This window comes from Acanthisitta chloris, unplaced genomic scaffold (genome assembly GCF_000695815.1).
Source record: "Acanthisitta chloris isolate BGI_N310 unplaced genomic scaffold, ASM69581v1 scaffold11127, whole genome shotgun sequence".
NCBI classification, from domain to species: domain Eukaryota; kingdom Metazoa; phylum Chordata; class Aves; order Passeriformes; family Acanthisittidae; genus Acanthisitta; species Acanthisitta chloris.
In genome coordinates this window covers 256098-275030 of record NW_008683250.1, presented here as the reverse complement: position 1 = coordinate 275030, position 18933 = coordinate 256098, and the positions used below count along the sequence as shown (strand labels likewise).

The 18933-nt window shown below is 39.9% G+C and overlaps 1 protein-coding gene across 1 annotated transcript in view; it reads right to left on the bottom strand.

Moving 5' to 3' along the window:
- Positions 1-18933, bottom strand: part of SORCS1 (sortilin-related VPS10 domain containing receptor 1) — a gene marked incomplete at its 5' end in the record, with an annotated part of 199449 nt that overhangs the window by 8533 nt on the left and 171983 nt on the right. The window contains 6 exons of the mRNA XM_009078866.1: positions 2776-2791; positions 9588-9595; positions 10264-10395; positions 13041-13153; positions 14321-14432; positions 16318-16451. Of these exons, the coding sequence (XP_009077114.1) occupies positions 2776-2791; positions 9588-9595; positions 10264-10395; positions 13041-13153; positions 14321-14432; positions 16318-16451 (515 nt within the window). The remainder of the gene's footprint in view (positions 1-2775; positions 2792-9587; positions 9596-10263; positions 10396-13040; positions 13154-14320; positions 14433-16317; positions 16452-18933) is intronic.

Here is an 18933-nt window from a genome sequence, read left to right as displayed (position 1 = left end):
GGAAGCAGAAAATAAGAAATGAATTTGTTTCTTGATGATTAGTTTAGATTGTCAATACACAAGTAGGAAATGGAGCTGCATGCAAAGCAAAGATTTTGCAGAGGTACCAGACTTTCCAAACACAATTTCCTATCACATTACAAAGAGGGAATTTGTGAACGCTGACACCACTGCCAGTACTATGTACAGAGTGCTTTGTGCATGGTTAGCAATGGCTGATAGCAACAAGGTGCCCTGTCACACCTCTGTAGGAGCAGCCCAGCAGCAAAAGGGAACTGAGCCCCAAAGGAACATTACACCCACATGCTTAAGTGTCTGCAGGACCAACCAGCAGCAGCACATCCGTGAACTCTTGTACTATTCAAACAAAAAGAAACATATCAATGCTAGGACTCATTTGCTCATAATAAATAACTTCTTGCTCATTGAGCGACCAGTTCCATGACCTGAGAGCATGTTCATAACATGTGATATACCTGAAAGAAAATTAATCACTTAGGTCCTTACCTTACCACAGCTTGCATTTAATTTTCAAGTTCTAAAAGCAAATTTAATTTCATCCAGCTCTGAGTTTCAAGCCAGCTGCTCCCTAATCCTTAAACATGTACCAGAACCAGCTTGAATCTGAAAGTGTTTACTGACTACAGAACGTAGCTTGAACAAAATGCATGTTCCATCCCTTCTTATGGGTTACACACAGAGAGAAGACTCTTTCATGGGAGAGACATTCCACAGAGCTTTCAGATCACCAGATTATCTTGTCATAACTCCGATGACATCAAGCTCTAGCAGATACGAAGCAGGTTACTTCTTAAAGGGCACAACAGAAAAGATGAGCATTTGCTGAGATAAGACCCCATGAAATCTGTATTCATACAGTGAAGAAGCCAAACTTTGGTCCATCTGTTAGTAAACATTCCTTTTTTAAAGTCAGTTTGTCACAATGTGCGCAGAGCCACTTTTTCCATATCATGCTTAATTACATGTCAGAACTTTCTGGCATGTTACCATGAAAAGCAAAATATCCAGCTAGACTAATAGAGGAATAGAATCTTATAGACATGGTGTTGATAGTTTGTTGTGTGTCTTTTGTATGTTTATTTGCCTGATGCTTCACGTATTTCACATTTTCTTACACCAGTGAGCAATTTTCCAGTTGAACATAGTCACTGTTCTGCATGTTGGTTTATCAGGGAGAGGTTGTTGGAAAACTGTGAACACCACCCCTCCCATGAGCCTCAACATGCAGTTGCTGAGAATGTGTTTTTATAGCCATACCAAGATCAAGAGGAAGCGCAGCCTAGTGCTCACCACTTAATTTAATTTGTTTTAAATAAATCCTTATCCCTTCTTGAAGATTAATGAAAAATTGTCAGAAAAAAAGAATATTCCAATAATTTTTACACCATCTTTTTCATGTTCTTCATTTTCGTCTGGTTGAATTACTTCAGTAAATGCTACCCAGATATGATTAGATGTTCCTTGGCTATCATTCATCACAGTACAAGATTTATCAGCTTCTTTTATTTTTTTATCATTCTTAATGGTTCTTTCAATACTCTTGGCTCATACACTTCATTTCTGGCTTCTGATCACTTGAATAGGTGCCTTTGGTCCAATATCAATTTGGCAATAACTCTTACAGGCATTTTATTTATATTTTTAAATATATCTCTTTAAAGTTACAATTTTTTTCACAGGTGCCAGAATAAGCAGTAAATATATTTCTTCCAATAGCCATAAAAAATACCACCTGCTTTCAAAGAGCCATCTGTTGAGCTCAGAGCAGCAGGGATGGTGACACAAAGATGTGCAGTACATGAAGAAATCCTGGGAAGCAAATTATATGTCTTTTTATGGATTTTAGCATATTAATAACCAAGATTGACAACTATAAAAAGCTCTGAATTTCTAAAACTGGAGCAACAGATGCAGATCTACATGCTGTAAACCCAGTACATTAATGGCTTATGGAAATAATGGGAAAAATGCCATCCTGGTTATATCCAGTCCCAATCATGACCTAACAGCTCTCCTTCATACCCCTGCAGGTATTATCTCCCTTTGTGCTCTGAGATCCTGATGCTGCTGGGGCAGCTGAGCCTCTGAAAAAAAAAACAACCCCACAAAAACCCCCAAACAAACAAACAAAAAAAAAACCCCACCAAAAGAAAATAAAGGAACCACAAGACAGTAAACTGAAGGAAAGGGCCAACTTCATTGTGTCATTCCTCTTCAACACACTGTGATAGTTGCACAAAATGGCAGGGAAACAGCATAGGTAAAAAACATACATAATGCCTTCTGTTACAGAGGCTTAATGTGATGTAAAAATGAGAATGCAGCTAGCAAAAGCTGCTGTGTAGTACTGGAGAATTGTTTCAACAAGGATTTGGGCAAGAAATAGAAGAATAGGAGAATCTTGAGAAAGTCAATGTGAGAGGTTACAGGGGACTTTGTTGGGCACCAGTGACATGAAGGAACAGTGAGATCTCCCCTGTCCTGCCTGAGAACTTCTGTGGTGCAGAGTGAAGAGGGCAAAATAGCAGGGACACAAAAGCTGAGAGGTGCTATGACTGTCCCCCAGGGGTAAGTGGTGTGTGAGGAAAAACTCAACAAGTATTCCTTCTGGAGAGACAATGGAAAGGAATAATAGGAAGTAGAGAGGCAGTTAAGAGTGAAGTACTAAGAAAAAGGTAGAAAGACAGAAAGAAACAGTCTCAACTGAAGATTATTCTTATTGCATTGCATTGTTACTTGATCGTGAATGAGGACTTTGTTGTACAATGTCCTGTACAAATGTGTCTCAGAATAAAATTATTTCTGCCTGAAACCGTCAATGTCTCAGCAGAGGCTTGAAATAGCCACAACTGTACCAGGACTGCACACAAAGTGTTTAAACTAGTAGCAACTGTTTATGTTGCTCAGAGCATAAAGCATATTTCCTTGGCTCAATTAATTACATGCTCTCCCAGTGGCTTTGTGGGTACAGCCTTTTTTTTTTTGCCTGGGTTTTTATGGAATCTGAACAAGCGAAAAAAATGACTAACAGCTTAAGATCTACAAAAGTGCCAGAAGTTCTAGTGAGAACCAGACATCTGCCTTTCTCAGGCAGCTCTGGAGATTCCTGACACATACTTCCATTGGAAGAACAGATGCATTCAGACTTGTTTTTAAAATGCTTGCTCGCTCGGTAAAATATTTTCATTTTTCTTTGTATGGAAACTAATATTCTCTTTGAAATAGACATGCAGAGAGTGAAAAATGAATTTCTGTATTTTTAAGAATTATCTGAAATAGAAACTAGACATAGTGGTTTACAAAAACCAGTATTTGAGGTCAATGAGTAGGTTGCACATACCAAAAGGTCCAAATTCACTTTGGAATTGGACACTGCTCTCCAAAGTTAGACTTCACAATGTTTCTGGTCCTCATATGGTCCTGAGGGATCTGTGAACTGCAGGGTCACTTGTTTTGATACTGGAGAAGATGCTTTTCTGCCCTTCTTTCTCCATCAAGTCTATTTCTAGCTCAGTTATCAGACTTTAATCTATGAGTGGTTCTGACCCATATAATTAGTTTACAATATTAATACAGTATATTTGAAATACATTTCCACACAAACTCTGATCTCAGTTGCTGAGGTAATAAAAAAGTTTCAATGGATAACATTTTGGGGTTTATGCCTCCTTTTATCTCTGCACTCAAAGTGGTACCATGGACGCACCTTTGTTTAAAATGTAGAAAAGGAAACAACAAAGCACTCTGGCCCATTTCAAAAATAGCAATGCAACTCCAATTGAACAGCTAGACCTTCAGCTGGGGAACAGGTTGGCCTCAGGCCTCTCCCTGTTTCTCTCTCCATCCTGGAGATGCTACTAACTCAGCTGAAGACAAAACTTCTTAGAATAGCAACCTCCTAATTTATAGTCTTCAAGAGTCTCTCTTGTGAAAATAATTAGCTTTCAGAATTAGTTTTGGTCCTTAACTGAGCCTCATTGACTTTATCTGCTTCATTTGCAGAATTAAGCATGATGTGCAAAAATAATTCAGTAATAGAAACCATTCTTCACGTATCATTTTTCATCAAAGGACACATAATGAATAATAATAACAGACAATTTGTGAAGGGGGAAAAAAAGAGATTCCAATTTAAAAATGGAACAAAACAAAAATTAATTTGGCTTCTCTTAGCATTTTGTTGGAATTAGGACTGTAAAAGAACCATGTGCACCAAGAAGCAGAATTATTACTAAGAAGGGCATTTTCCCATACCTTTATTGAATTTTGAAACCTCTGGTGTAAATTAGTTTAGACTAATTGAATGTGATTCAACTGTGCCAGTATGCACTAGCTAAGAATCTAGATAATTTTATAGATACTGTGTAAAGATCTCAACTAATGAGTGCTACACTTCTATTCAATTCATTGAGTAAATCAATAAACAACTAAGGAAAGAATTATGCACATTGATTTGGCAGGAAGCAACTTGAACCAATATTACAAAAGGGCCAATGTGGATTACTTTAAACTGTGCCACTCGCCCTGCATAACCTTGGTTACTTCACATGAGGCCTCTAAAGCTTTCTTGCCTTAGCACTGAAAAAAGCATACTTCTATTCAATTCATTGAGTAAATCAATAAACAACTAAGGAAAGAATTATGCACATTGATTTGGCAGGAAGCAACTTGAACCAATATTACAAAAGGGCCAATGTGGATTACTTTAAACTGTGCCACTCGCCCTGCATAACCTTGGTTACTTCACATGAGGCCTCTAAAGCTTTCTTGCCTTAGCACTGAAAAAAGCATATGACTTTTTTTAGCAGGAATTTCTTTGGATCTTTCAGTGAATGATGCTAAATTCAAGTTGCTGTTAGCATCCAGATACACTGTGAGAGCACAAGGCAGAAGACATTCCTGTGGTTACTCTGGGACAAGAATGGACCAGCAGATAGAAACCTAGAGAAAACCTGGACATAAAAGCTAGGATCAACTTTTGATGGACCAGAAAGAGTCTTGAGAATCAAGGACTGCTCTGTACACTGAGCAAAAGATGAGAAGTTGAGAGCCGATAGTCACATGGCAGGAGTTAAATCAAAGATATTAAGACAAGAGATACAGATAGTCTCTTCTACAGCACACAAGCAGCTGATCAAGAAAAACTGGCTAAGGAATAAAAACACTGGTACAAGGTCTTTTGGTTCATATTATTACATTTTCTCCTCACCTGCCTTTACTTCTTAACACAGGCCCAACCTCCTCTAAGTACCCAGTGGAAGACTTGATCTGCATTCAAAGGTACAGGTGTTAAAAAAATATCTCCTAGTAAACACTAGATGATTTACTTTGTACATCAACCTCTTCCTGGAATTTAATTTCCAGGACTGATTGGCACCATTTTCTGTAAGACATGAAGGTGTTCACTGTCATGATCTTGTTGCTAAAAATACCTTGGTGAAGAGCACATCTGAAATACATCAGAGAAAAGATTAAATATGCTGAAACACTAAAGCTTAGGTGGGTGGGTGAAAGAAAAGCCCAAACTGCAAGAAAAGATAGACGCTCCATCAGCTACAAAACAGATGTAAAACTAAATCTGCTTTAAGGAAAGAATCCTAAGAGACACACTCATATAGGGTCCTGAATGCCACTCTCCATAGTTTTAAATTTGCCAGAGGTATCTGATCTCTGCAGTTCATCACTGTCCATTTGATACTCAATCATCCATGTCATTCTCCATCTCCTTGGCTGGATACAGACACTGGCCACAGCTGCAACATGTTGAGCACAGTTGGCTACTAATCAGCTGACATTGCCATGTGCCAAAGTCTCCATCATGCTCACTACATTGCTGATAGCTCTTCTCAGAGAAAAGATTAATGGCCTTGAATGCCATTAACTAGTTGCTCCTACCTCTATTTTGCATTCTGCTTTTACAGTTATTTTGAATAGGCTAGGTAAAAGCATGCAAATGGAAAACTAAAGGGAAGTGCAGAATACTGCTGAAACCTTTACTTGATATGAAAACATCACTTCAGACTTCTCATGCATCTTCTGCTTACATCTATCTCATTTGACTAACAGAAGATGCATTTGCTATATTTGACAAAAAGCCTCCGCTAGCGAACGACACGGAGAGAGGACAATTTGTGAAATGCATAAATAAAAAGATAACTCTTCAGAATCCTCCTATTGAGAAAAACCAAACACTGAAGTAAATTGAGTAATTGTATCTGTGTATTTGCATCACTGCCCTCTACTGAATTGTAAGTAGAATATTCTCCTACCAAGCATTCATTATGAACTGGATTAGTGCTAAAAATTGCCCAAAAATTTCTTGAAATGTTGCTAATTAGAGATTTTCCATTTACTGAAGAGAGAGAATTTGGTGCTTTTGGAGTGGCAGATATGAATTCTGTAACCATCACATTAACCAACCCATTCATGAAGATGGTATAACAACTGCATGATAGCCTAAGTGGCCAATAGCAATTCTGTGTGGCTTTTTTTGCAAGATTTGGATATTTTAGTGGTGTTGTGATCACAGCATGCAAAACAAACAGCAGCATTTTATACCTGCTAATTATTTCTACATTTTTAAGCAGGGTGGTAGTCTATCCTCTGTTACTGTGAAATAAAGCAGGGGAACCAAGTGACCCAATTTTATTGAAGAAAAAAAAAAAAAGAATGTCGCAACATTCTGGTCATAAATACAATATTTTGTGAATGTGTTTTAGGATTTTGCAGGATGAAAAGGCCTTTTGATTTTTTAGGAAGCTGTGAAGAAGAAGTTTGCACTGACTACAGAATCAAGCACGTTTTTTGTATTTATGTATTAGCTCGAATTGCCCCATGTTGCACATTGAGAAAATCACCCCAGACTCATATGTAGCAGGTTTTTTCAGCTGTCAAGAGCAGTTAAACTTTTTTAAAGGTACTTTGGACTCTCATGGAAAATACCAGGAATGCAGAGTTCACATTTTTAAATGTAGTGTGCAAACAGATGTGACAGTAATTGGTACTGTGTGTACACAAAAAATAATTTGGGACACTTGAAGGAAAGTGGTACATCAAGTCAAGGAGAAAATGACATCTACCATCTAACCACAGTCTCAACATGAGCATGAGACACAAATGCACCACCCTAGTGGAAAAGTGTATTTGTCAGGTGTGGTGCACTACCACAGTCCCACTGTTACTGTACCCCAAAATTCATGGCTTACTGTGTTTAGACTCACAAAATATGAGTAGCAAAGAGGAGGATTATTGACCTTAACAAATGGAAAACTAAGACACAGATTTTCAAGAGACAGTGGACATCTAACTGCCTCTGAAGTCAATGGGAATTATGTACCTAGAGACCATAGAGTGACTGGACAGAGACCTAAAGGTATGGTTGCAAAGCCAGATGAATATGTACCAGATAAAAACAGACCAGCTTAATCCACCTCAAGGGGAAACAGCAAAAAAAGTAAACCCATCATATCATTAGATACATAAATTTACCAGATTTACTGGTAAATGTGAAAGTCTATGAAACTACATATACCCTTTATTGTTACCCATGGCCGAACAATGGTCTAGCTCAGGTGATGCAATAAAGCTCAGTTAAGCAAGTTGCCCAAAAACCTCACAGGTGCTCTGACAGACATGGCCTGCAGCAACTTTAGGAGCTTCATGTGGGGAGATGCAGTTTGAATTCCCTCTTCAGTTACTATTTCTGTTGCTTCTCCCTTCTTCCCACTCCATCAGCCGTCCTTAGCCTTGCTTGCTTTAGCTAACAAAAGTTAGCATGCACCACCCACATGATCTACATGGCTTCTCCCTTTCAAGCACAGGTTGAGCAGAGCATCAGGATCACAGAGTGTCCCTGGCCCTACTGTTCTGACACCTGGCATGTGAATATGGTGGATTTAGGGTTGCATCACCACATCTGTCATATGACCTCAAGTGTACATGCTGACTTTAGGATGCTCTGTCAAAGAGGGGAGGAGGAGGAGAGGGTTAGAGCACACCCATCCTGTTGTATTTCACTCTGTTTCATGAGCTTTTGATTTCGAGAATGAGTTAGGTTTTCCCTCCCTTGGGCACTGAAACAAGAGCTTTTACAGAATAGAAACATTAGTTTCTGTAACTCTTTTCCACCTGGTCTATTATGACTGGAGGTTTTCCTGGGAAAGTAACTATTTGTCACTGTGTCTCTGGAGAGGCTATGTCTCATGTTTGGAGAGAAGCTTCCATGCGTGATATGACACCATGAAAAAAGGAATCTATATAATTAATTACTTCCTTATGGAACCTTGTTCCATTGCAGTGTTTGTGCAAACTATTTCCATTTTATTCCTGTATACTTTGAAGTTTCTCTTTCAAATGCTAAAAAATAATTCTGAACTATAACTCCTTTGGGTGTGCATCTGCAAACACACAAACTCGCTTATGTGCCTTTGAATACTTTGTTCCCTGCTCATGAACACAAAACAGATTCCTATTGCTACCAGAGAAGAATGTTATACATCATAAGTATCTCAGAAGCAACTTAAGCTGCAGTCATCAAAAACATCTGCTCCCAGTACTCATCCCAGGGATTTTAGGTGCAGGGAGAGGCTGTTGAATGAACTCTGAAATACTTTGGAAAGTATCACAGGCAAGTTTAGGTGCAGGGAGAGGCTGTTGAATGAGCTCTGAAATACTTTGGAAAAGGGATAGCGAAGGATCACAGGCAAAATGCATGACAAAACAGGAACAGTATCAGAATATGCTATGGAGCTGAGGGCAGAGACACCTTTTGTGGCACTTAAGCATCTCTCACCGAAAACAATATCATTTTCTACTAGAGTAGTAAGAAAGGGCAATGCAGTACCCACAGACTAGTAAGAAAAAACATTCTGCCCATCCTGAATGGAGCAGGGCAGATACTTCCTCACACAAAACAACTGGCTGAAAATGGCAAATAGTTTCTTTCTCCTCCAAAGGTTACCATTTGGACCCTGCAGGATGCCAGAGAAGTAGATGGAGTTATGCTGAAAATTACATTTCCTCTTGTCCATAAAAAGGGTCATAAGAGCACTGCCAAGGCTTCCTTTCTCCACAGCCACAAAGACTCCATTTTTACAGGAGGGAAAAATAGAGTAAGCTTCTGAGTGCCAGATGGGAGCTGGGTCAGATGTAAATTTGAAGGTTTATGGACTGGCTTCCTTGCCAATTTATGAAGGAGGAAAGAAGAAAGGGGATGAAAGAGAAAAAGGAGGTAAGATTTTCAGAGCAGTAAATCTCCATATTTTTTGTTTATTACATGGGTGGTGAAAATTGCAGAGGAAAGTGATTTGTCAAAAAAAAGATGACAGGTAAGGATGCTGAGCAAGGGAAAGCTTAAGAATATAGGTGACTCAGTGGACTGAAGCCCACAGCTAAGTTAACAAGGCTTGAGCCATGGGATGTGCTGTATGGAGAATCAGTGCTTCCCTCAGGGATAGTCATCTTTGTCCCTGGAATCTGAAGTAATAAGTTGAGAGATATCAAAGGAGCTATGGAACATGGAGACATAGTGTAGTGGTGAACATAGTGCTGTTAGGTTATCATTGAACTCTATGATCTTAGAGGTCTTTTCCAACCTTAACAATTCTATGATTCATGACATTTCAGGATTTTTGCCCAACATAGTGTTTCATCTTCTAGTTACAATCATGCTACCTGGTGGGTACGACCTTTTGGGTCTGCATGGAGATATATCCCTTCAGTTGCCAGAACCTGTTTTGGCCTTGTACAGAGAAAATAATCCATAGTGGCTCAAGCCCTCTGCCAGCATCATGAAGAGTGCAGGCAGATTTTCCAACCCCATCCCTGTGCCTTAAATTAATGAAGTTCTGAACTCTTCAGGTTTATCACCCCAAATCCTTCCTGCATTCTTCCTGCTTGCATCAAGTAGAACAGGATTTCTAAGGGAGAGACATGACATCATACAAATTTATACCAAATTAACACACTTAGGGGTCTAAACTTCTAAATACAGCTCCAAAGTCTGTTTCCAGTGTTGGGAAGAAAAAACAACAACAACCACCAAACAAACAAAAAAAGCCCCCAAAAAACCCAATCAAACAAAAAACCCACAACCAAAGTGTATGTAGCATATACCCTAGTGAATCAGATGCATTTCTACCATAATTATTGGTTCTAACCAGGATTGGAAATCCCATATACATGTAGAGATATAGATACACACAAATGCATAAACATACGCTCTCCAAGTAATGGACACAATACCTGCTCTAGGTCTGCTGCTGTTCTTTTTTTTCCTCCTGTGGCATCTTGATAAGGTAAAATGAAGAGTTCAGCAGATGTGGGCAGACCAGGCAGCACTGCGACCAGAACGTGCTTGCTGGAAATACCTGTCGCCTGATACACAGACAAATAATGGACAGATAAAGAGTGGGGATGGTACTGAATACTGAGAGCCTCTTTGCAAAGGCATCATAGTACTTATACAAATGCTGTAGGGTATATTTGTTCCAGCGGAGAGAATTTTGTTAAAATCCACTGCAAGTAAAAAGTCAGGGAGTAGTAATTTCCTGATCTAAGATATTTCACCATGTTCTTCAGTAAAATTTTCAGGGTCCTAAAGCAATAATGATAATCAGACATACTAAAAGGGGCTCTTAAATTACAGTTGCATATGGTATGATTTGTTTTGTCTGAATTTAGCCATTTTAAGGTTATATAACTATCCCAAGCCCATGAGGTTCTACATTTAGTCAATGGTAATAAGACACACATTAAAGGGCAAGGTACGTGCAGAATTGCACTCTCGAGGTACGATTAGCCAAAATATCTTAAAAGCCTTATGGAAACTCAGGGAGTGAGAAGATGATGAAACATGTTTGAGTCCCCAAAGCCAAACACATCCACACCTACATTTTTTGTCTTGTTGGCTGAAAATCTTAAGATAGAACTTAAATTTTGGCCCATTAGCCAAAGTTCAGAAAAAAGTACCTCACAGGCATCACTATCAGGGTCATTTCTGGTCATGAGTTTGAGCTGATGTTATCATGATACTACACAATCAGATTCTGGAGTTATCATCCAGAAAAGGACCTAGTTTGGCCCTGAGGAAGTTTTGGTATCCAAAAGAAGGAGAAACATAATTTGATGAATCTTCATCAACTGCCGCTTTGTGTTGTGAATTCTCCAGCAAATGCACTTAAATATAAAGGTTTTAATTTAAACCTAAGTTTTCAAGTGCTGAATTTAGCAGGTCACTTTCAAAGGGGGAAAAAATAAATGCATCCTCAGATATAAGGACAGGCCACAGCAACTGGATGCACTGCAGAGATTCCCCTGCAGTAAGGACTCACAAGTCTCTCATACATTCATTGGACATAAATCTCATGAATTCTTCTCCTTAGTAATTCAGGAGCAAACACTTGAAAGAGGTGCTCATTGAAGGAAATGGTGGATCGAGGAGAAGGAGTCAGCAAAACTGATTATAAATCACCATTTCCTGAGCTAATTCTGTGGATAACCCAAGCATGACTGCTGACAGTCCAGGGAAAGCCCTGTGGAGGTATGAAAAGGAAACCCTCCTCCAACACACACGAAGGCAAAGCACATGGCTTTGTTGCCCTTTTTTTTTGTTTGTTTTTAATGTAAATTTAGGAAAAACCCCCTATAAACGTATAAAGGCCTCATATTCTTTCTGAGTATTCTGCAAAGCCAGGACTTGCATTATTTATGCTTACCTAACAGGTTGCTTTAAGATGTCAAGAAAAAGACACAATATGACCAGTTAATGGAAAGCTTTAATTTTCAGAGGCTGGGAATGATTTTTTTGCGTTTCTGGAAGTGCTTGGCTGATCTACTCAGTTCATTCTTCTTGTCTTCATCAAAAGTGGGAGACAGGACTCAGAAAATCAATGATGTGAGCAAATAATTATGATCATAACACAAAATAGGATATTTTGTTATAATATGAAATTATCCTTAGAGAGAAGATCAGATTTCAGTAGAGTGCTATAATTTCATGTGCAGAATTTTTATCCAAGCCTATGGTATTCTGTAATAAGAATGCAATACTTTAAATAAAAGTTCATAAAAATTCTATAGCACAGCTATAATTTCGTTTTGAATTATTTAGTTATTCAACTCATTTTTATACAGTTTACTTAATTGCCATAGAAATCTATTGGGTTTATCTTTAATTTTTACAGGAACTTCTCACAGAGGCTTGTTTAAGGTGAATCATTTAGCTATATAAAGGGGGATAATTAGCTATTAATTTAATAATTTTTCTTTTTACCCAAACAACAAAAAGACTTTGTGTTTTCGCTGCTCTGCTTTTGGAATGTAGCCTTGGTACTGTGGTTTTATAATTCTTCTATTTTTATGGTTTGATTTTGTTTTATTGAGTTGTTTATATTCTGAAAATTCATCCTGAGGATAAATGGATCCTTGAATACTTGATACAGACATAAATATGTCAGAAAAACAAGGTCCTGAAAAATGCTCTTTTTTTTCCCTTTTCCTCCTCTCATCCTGTCTTTTGAGGAATCTCAGAAAAAAATCTCAGATGCAATCCAGCCAAGTTTGCATGCACCTGATTAATGCATAGTGTTTTTCTAGACTTTTTATTACATTCTGTTCCACACTTAGAGAAGGTACTTCAGAGCTTCTCTATAGTGTTGATGGGAAAACCAGCTTCCAGTCCTAACCTGTGAGCCTCATGCTATATGAAAGACAATATAGCACATACTTTGGTGCTCTTCTATGTAGTAAAAATTGTTTTCTTTTTGGTCTCATAAATTTTCTACAGCATATTTGTAATTCTGTTAGAATAGTGCTACTTTACACTGAAGGCTGACTCTGAGCAGCAGGTTGTCATAGGATGAGAAAATTTCACCTGTCTAAAATTTAGGATGCTGGCCTCAAACTCTTTCACTAGTTGGTAGAAACAAAGAGACACCTCAAGAGAACAGCTGATCCAGTCCCAATGATGGAACAAAGCAGAAATTAGACCCATTGTAACACAGGTTATGCACATAGCTTACCTCAACCAGAGCTCTCTTCACTACTTTACTGATGTCCCTCCTCCACTCTGGGATATCTGGGTTGTAGTCATCAAGATTCGGAGAGAATGATAACCTCAGGGACTGAAATTTCTCTGCAGATACAATGACATGGTGGCAAATAAAGACTGTGAAATGCCTTAGTTCCAAATGAGGGGTCAGAACCTAGAGAAACCTACTGCAGCTTATATTTTGCTTAATCAATCTGCAAATGATGCACAGAGTGTCAGAGAATCCAGCAGTGTGTCTGAGAGACTCACTGAGAGATTTGGAGAATCTGAGCAATTCACGACTTCAAGTGTCTCGGAACTGAAAAAGGTGATCAACCCTTACTTGAGTGGATGAATAGCACTGCAAAGGGAGCTGTGTTGGAATGTAAGTGAAATGCTACCTTCATCTTGTCTTCTGGAGCAGGCAAGCCCTGTGATTGTACTCTCATAGACATGCCCCAAACACTATAAATCTTAACTGGAAGGGGACAGGGATAAATGTGGGGAGGGAACTAGCCTTGGAAAATGTGTTTAATCTCTGTTGCTGTTAGTATATGTGGTCACATTGATCACTATGACCATGTGCTTAGTATAAACAGCTAAAACTGGGATTCCCAGTGGTTCTTAGGCTCCATCTACACTATACAGTATTTGTGTGCCCTAACTACTTCTGAGGCATGAGTACAATGTCAAATCAGTACAGATTTCTGTGCACAACTGCAGTACATGGCATTGATTTATCTTTCAAGCTGAGCAGCTTTTGTGTGAGCTAAGAGGCCTCTGCTGGCCAAGAAGAGGGAAAACCACCCTGCAAAATGAACTAACATTTTGACAATCATACAGGATTATTAGGGCTCTGGGAAGGAGATCAATGTTCTGCAATCATGTCAGTCTGGACTAATGTCAGTCAGTGGCCTTCAGAGAAATGATGAACTGATAAAACACTGGAACTGAATTTATAATCTCACTCAAAGCATCCTGAAATAAAGACCTCTTGTTGCTGCCAGCTAACCTGGCTCTCTAGCTATTGACTATGGAGAATCCTATGTGAAATGAAGGGGGAGGAACTCACCATACACTGCAATAGTCAGTCTGGACTAATGTCAGTCAGTGGCCTTCAGAGAAATGATGAACTGATAAAACACTGGAACTGAATTTATAATCTCACTCAAAGCATCCTGAAATAAAGACCTCTTGTTGCTGCCAGCTAACCTGGCTCTCTAGCTATTGACTATGGAGAATCCTATGTGAAATGAAGGGGGAGGAACTCACCATACACTGCAATAGTCTTTGTGTCCTGTTGTGTTTCCTCCTGAACAGTGATGCTGTTCATCCCTTCCACAGAAAATGTAAATGTGATGCTCCCTTCCAATGTGATCAGTGGCTGCAAAAAAAGGTGAAAATATGTTAATTTGGCTGGAAAGGAAAAGCCAAAATAAGTTTGGCTCTCAAGCATATTGGGAAGCTTTGGGGAGTTAGTTCCAGGTTGGAAACTTAAGACTTAGGAGGGGTCCTGTGACATGAAAACCACATTTCTAGAGAGGACACAGGAATCCAAATGGGGATGTCCTCCTGAAGCTCAAAGTAACATACCTACAGTTTCCAAAGGAAGTAAATTTTAAGATTCCAGTATTTCCTTTCTGCTTAGCATGTTGTTTGTTTTAGATCCCATGTTACAATGCCTATCTTTGCTCACTCTCCAGAGTGACCCAGACCCTAATATAAGGGCCTGCAAGATCATGCTCAGGTGCCACACTCCTTTCTCAGATCTAGTTTAAGTGGCTTGTTTAAGGTGACTCAAGGAGGTTGTCACAGAACCAGGAGTCAAATTAAGATTTCTCATTGTTGTCCCATGTTATCCTTAGACATGGAGACATTGTAAGTGATGGCACCATCCTGCTTAGAGAGGACACAGATTCCCTTAGCTTGCTTCACTATGCCACTGGTTTATCCATGAGTTGTGTCCTCTTTCAGCAGAGTCTGCCCTACCTTCTGTTTTCACTTATTAATGAACTCTGGGTGAGATCTTCAAAGCACCCAGTGTTAAGTCAAACTGTTGCCATTGTAGTCTGTAGTAAAACTCTCACTTCAATGAGAACAGAATTAGACCAACTCTGATCACTTACGAGCTTAGGAGATCAGAGGGAAGGTTAAAAGGTGACAATCACAGCCTGTAAGTACCTCTAGGGGGAGATGATTGCTGATAGTACAGAGAGTTCTTTAATCTACACACAAAGGCATAACAAGATCCAACAGCTTGAAATGGAGACTAGATAAATTCAGACTACAAACACAGTGCATGTGTTCAAAGCTCAGGATAATTAGCTGCTGGAAAACAGTTGGGGGAGAGGGCCAGAAGGAGAAGCAGAGAATTCTCCACCATCTGAAGGAAAGTATTAGCGCAAAACAACAAAAAGTCAGGTTCTGCCTTAATCACAAAGAGTTAAATAGAACAGAATGTACTGATGAAACTCTCCAACCTGCTTTATACAGAAGATAACCATGTGTGCCTATGAAGGTCCCTGTTGGCTCTATAAAATCCATGCATAGCTCTCCTTTTGGAAATTAATTAGGGTTTCTGGGTACTTCAGCCACAAAGAGGCAGCAGAACACGACAGATGATGCCCTCATATCTGAGCAGAGCCCAGAGGCAGGGAGGTGTATTGGGAACCATTTCATCCACCTGTAGCACATGATAATAAGGCCTTTTTGCACATGTGGTTTAGCATAGAGTATGGGGGCTCAGGTTTGGGTTCAGCATATTTAAGGGAAGACACAGAACTGATGGCAGTCTCTTCCCTTGTTAGTCACCAGAGAAGTGAGGTTTAAACTCTAGGGCTATGTAAAGTCAGTTCCAGATATAAAAGCAGCTTCAGATTGAAAGGTTATTTTCCTAAAACAAAAAACCACCAAAACCCCTATGTTTTTTTTTCTTGTTGCTGAAGAAGGCAGGGTGAAGAAAAACATACTAGAAACTCTTCCAGATTCTGGTTAACTATGTTCACCTTGGATGCAATGCAGGAAGAAAGCCATTGGCAACTTGCATGAATTAGCAGTGAACTCTACAGATAAGTAACAGTCACAAACACAAAGCACTACTTACATTTCAGTGTTGGTGCCTCAAAGAACCATTAGCATCTTGGTCTTTGGTTTCGAATTTTCTTGCATATGTGACTACATAGAAACATTCCCAGATCCCTCTTCCCCTCCCTCTTCACTCAAATTGCTCCTCCAGGATATTTTGATTTCAGCCAATCAGGAATACAAACCTCTGTGTTGTTCCCAAACCACCAGACATAAGTAAGTGTTCCCACTTGGCTTGGCCACAATACTGCCGTGGCATTGATCTCCTTGTTCTTCGTTGTGACAAAGGGTAGAGATAAGTGAACATGTTCCAAGGGGCCTGCAGAGACAGAAGCAGCAGATGAGTCCTCCCTCCATCTGAAATGTCAGCATGGAGGAGAAGGATATACCTTGGTTTAGGGAAGAAAAGTCTTCTAAATCACTGTGGGACATGACAGAATGTTTTGGCTTGGTAGTATTTCTAGAGAGGTAGGCTTAAATCTGTTCCTCAGAGAACAGGAACGACCCCTGAACCTGGAGCTGAAAAACCTGGATTCTCTACTGTATGAATGTCATACAGGCAGGAGCTTAAACATGACTTAAACAATAGGGGCAGAGCCCTGCTGTGTAACTATGGCCTCCACCAGGAAGAGATAAGAATGTGGAGGACAAATGGCTTCAGGGGACATGAAGCATCTCTGCTGATGAAAACTGCTATGATTTGGTGAACTTCAGCAGAAACTCTATCTGAAGGCAGCCATTCACTGAGTGCCTGCATTTTAATGTTACCTTATACTCACTCTTTTTCATCAATAAACTCTTTTACTTCTTCAGGATAAACAGAACATAATTCATTCGACAAGTGACATTATGCCCAGGGTTACACATTTCCCATCTTCTGGAGACCAATGGGCCTTTGTTGTTAACTCTTGTCCTATAGATTATTTTTTAAAATGTGTTCTGACTATTCACTAAGAGAGCAAAGCAATTGTCCTGAGTGACAGAGAAAGAAAAAGAAAGAAACCCCAGATGACATGGGGACATGGGTTCCTTAATCAAATTAAAGCCACATCTACACATCCTACATCTGCAAGTTCCCCAGTGATGAGAACCAGAGACCACCGCCTAGAGGGATTGGTTCCATTGTTCATATGGACTTCAGGTACATTGCTAGAGGATTTTATATATTTCAGGGGAGGATCTTTCGAGATATATCCCACGCAGGTATCACCACTTAGACCTTGCTATTCAATCTAAAGAAACACCACACACCAAGGAACAAGCATCCTGTCTAGCACACAGTCACAGAGAGCAAAAAAAAAGTCTCCTAAATCAGACTGCATAAACAATTGCAGAATAAGGACCAGTGTTCCTGATTTATTATTGAAGTGCAGCCTTCTCTGGGCTGTAGACACAGCCACTTCTTAGCCTGAAGCAGTTATCCATGATCAGACTAAGCAAAGCCTGCTATAGATCAGACCATGGCTCATTTTTCTCTTTTATAAGCAACAGTCACCACTCTTGAAAACTCATGAGAGGCCACAATTTCACCCTTATGATTTTAATGCATTTCCCAGCTCAAATCCATTTCCATGACCAGGCTGTGCCTGCTTTCAGGAAGGCACTGACATCTGAAAACCAGCAATTTCCCAGGCTAAATATTTTGCAGCTCCAGTATCCTTTGGGATGTTTGTAGAATGCCCAGTGTCAGCAGCACAGCCCTGCAGAGGAATAAATTTCCTAACACTGGCTGCAGTGACAGCTGGGATGATGGAGCCCATGAAAAGTCTAACATATTCCAACATAACTGCATTGCTGCTCTGAATAAATCTCAAATGATCCTGCACAGCAGAGAGCACCCAGCACCTCCATGGACCTTCACCATATGCTGGCTAGGAAAGAACATGAAAAAATGGCTCAAGCAAACCAATTCTGCCTATTTCTGAGCATGTAGCAGGTGGGTCAAGGTGGCTGAAATGCTGAATTGTTATCTGGCCAGCAGATGGGGATAGCTCACTCTGGATAGGCCCTCAGCCTGGTAGGAGACTGCTTTATCCCGGGTAAGTTTGAAAAGGATTCAAGAAAATTAATTTCTGAGCTTCATGCAGGGTCATGGAGGCTACAGACCTTCACCTGCCTCAGGAAAAAATCCAACTGTGTACAAGTCCCAGTCAACAGAAAGGGAGAAACTTCTCAAAAGGTTCAGGTGGGCAGGTGATGTTATTCTGAAGCATTCAGGCAAATGCATAACTAACTTTCTAGGAGAAACTTTTGACGTGTCAGGATAGCTTAGGGACAGCCTGTTGGCTGGAGAAGCAGTTCATATACAATTTACTGTCTATCCAACCAAAACGCTCCTGTCCCACAATAAAAGGAATTTCTTGATCTCTGTACCAACTGCAGCAAAGGTACTGCTCCTGGTGCACTGGCCACATGGCTGCAGCAGGATGAGGAGGGCACGGGATGAAAATTTTGTTCTTTGAGTCACAAGCACAGAGACTCAGTGCCTGCAGCTTTCCTCTCAGCAAGACTGATGGCCCTGGGTGGCAAAGGGTGCTGGGATGCCCAGATCTGGCTGCACACACTCATGTATTAACCCTGTAACTAGGGATCATCCAGTTTGTAGCCCTTCCTAAAATTCTGGGTGTTCAGGCTACACACTGCTTTTCTGTGGATCTTAGCAATACAGCATGTGTGCCTATTTTAAGGACAGGTATTTTTACAAAACTTCCCAAAGGCCAGGCTCAAACACCCCAAGCAGAATACTCAGTGGAAAGGTGAGTGGCAATGGAAGTATTCAAATAGGATTTAGAAGCTTTTGT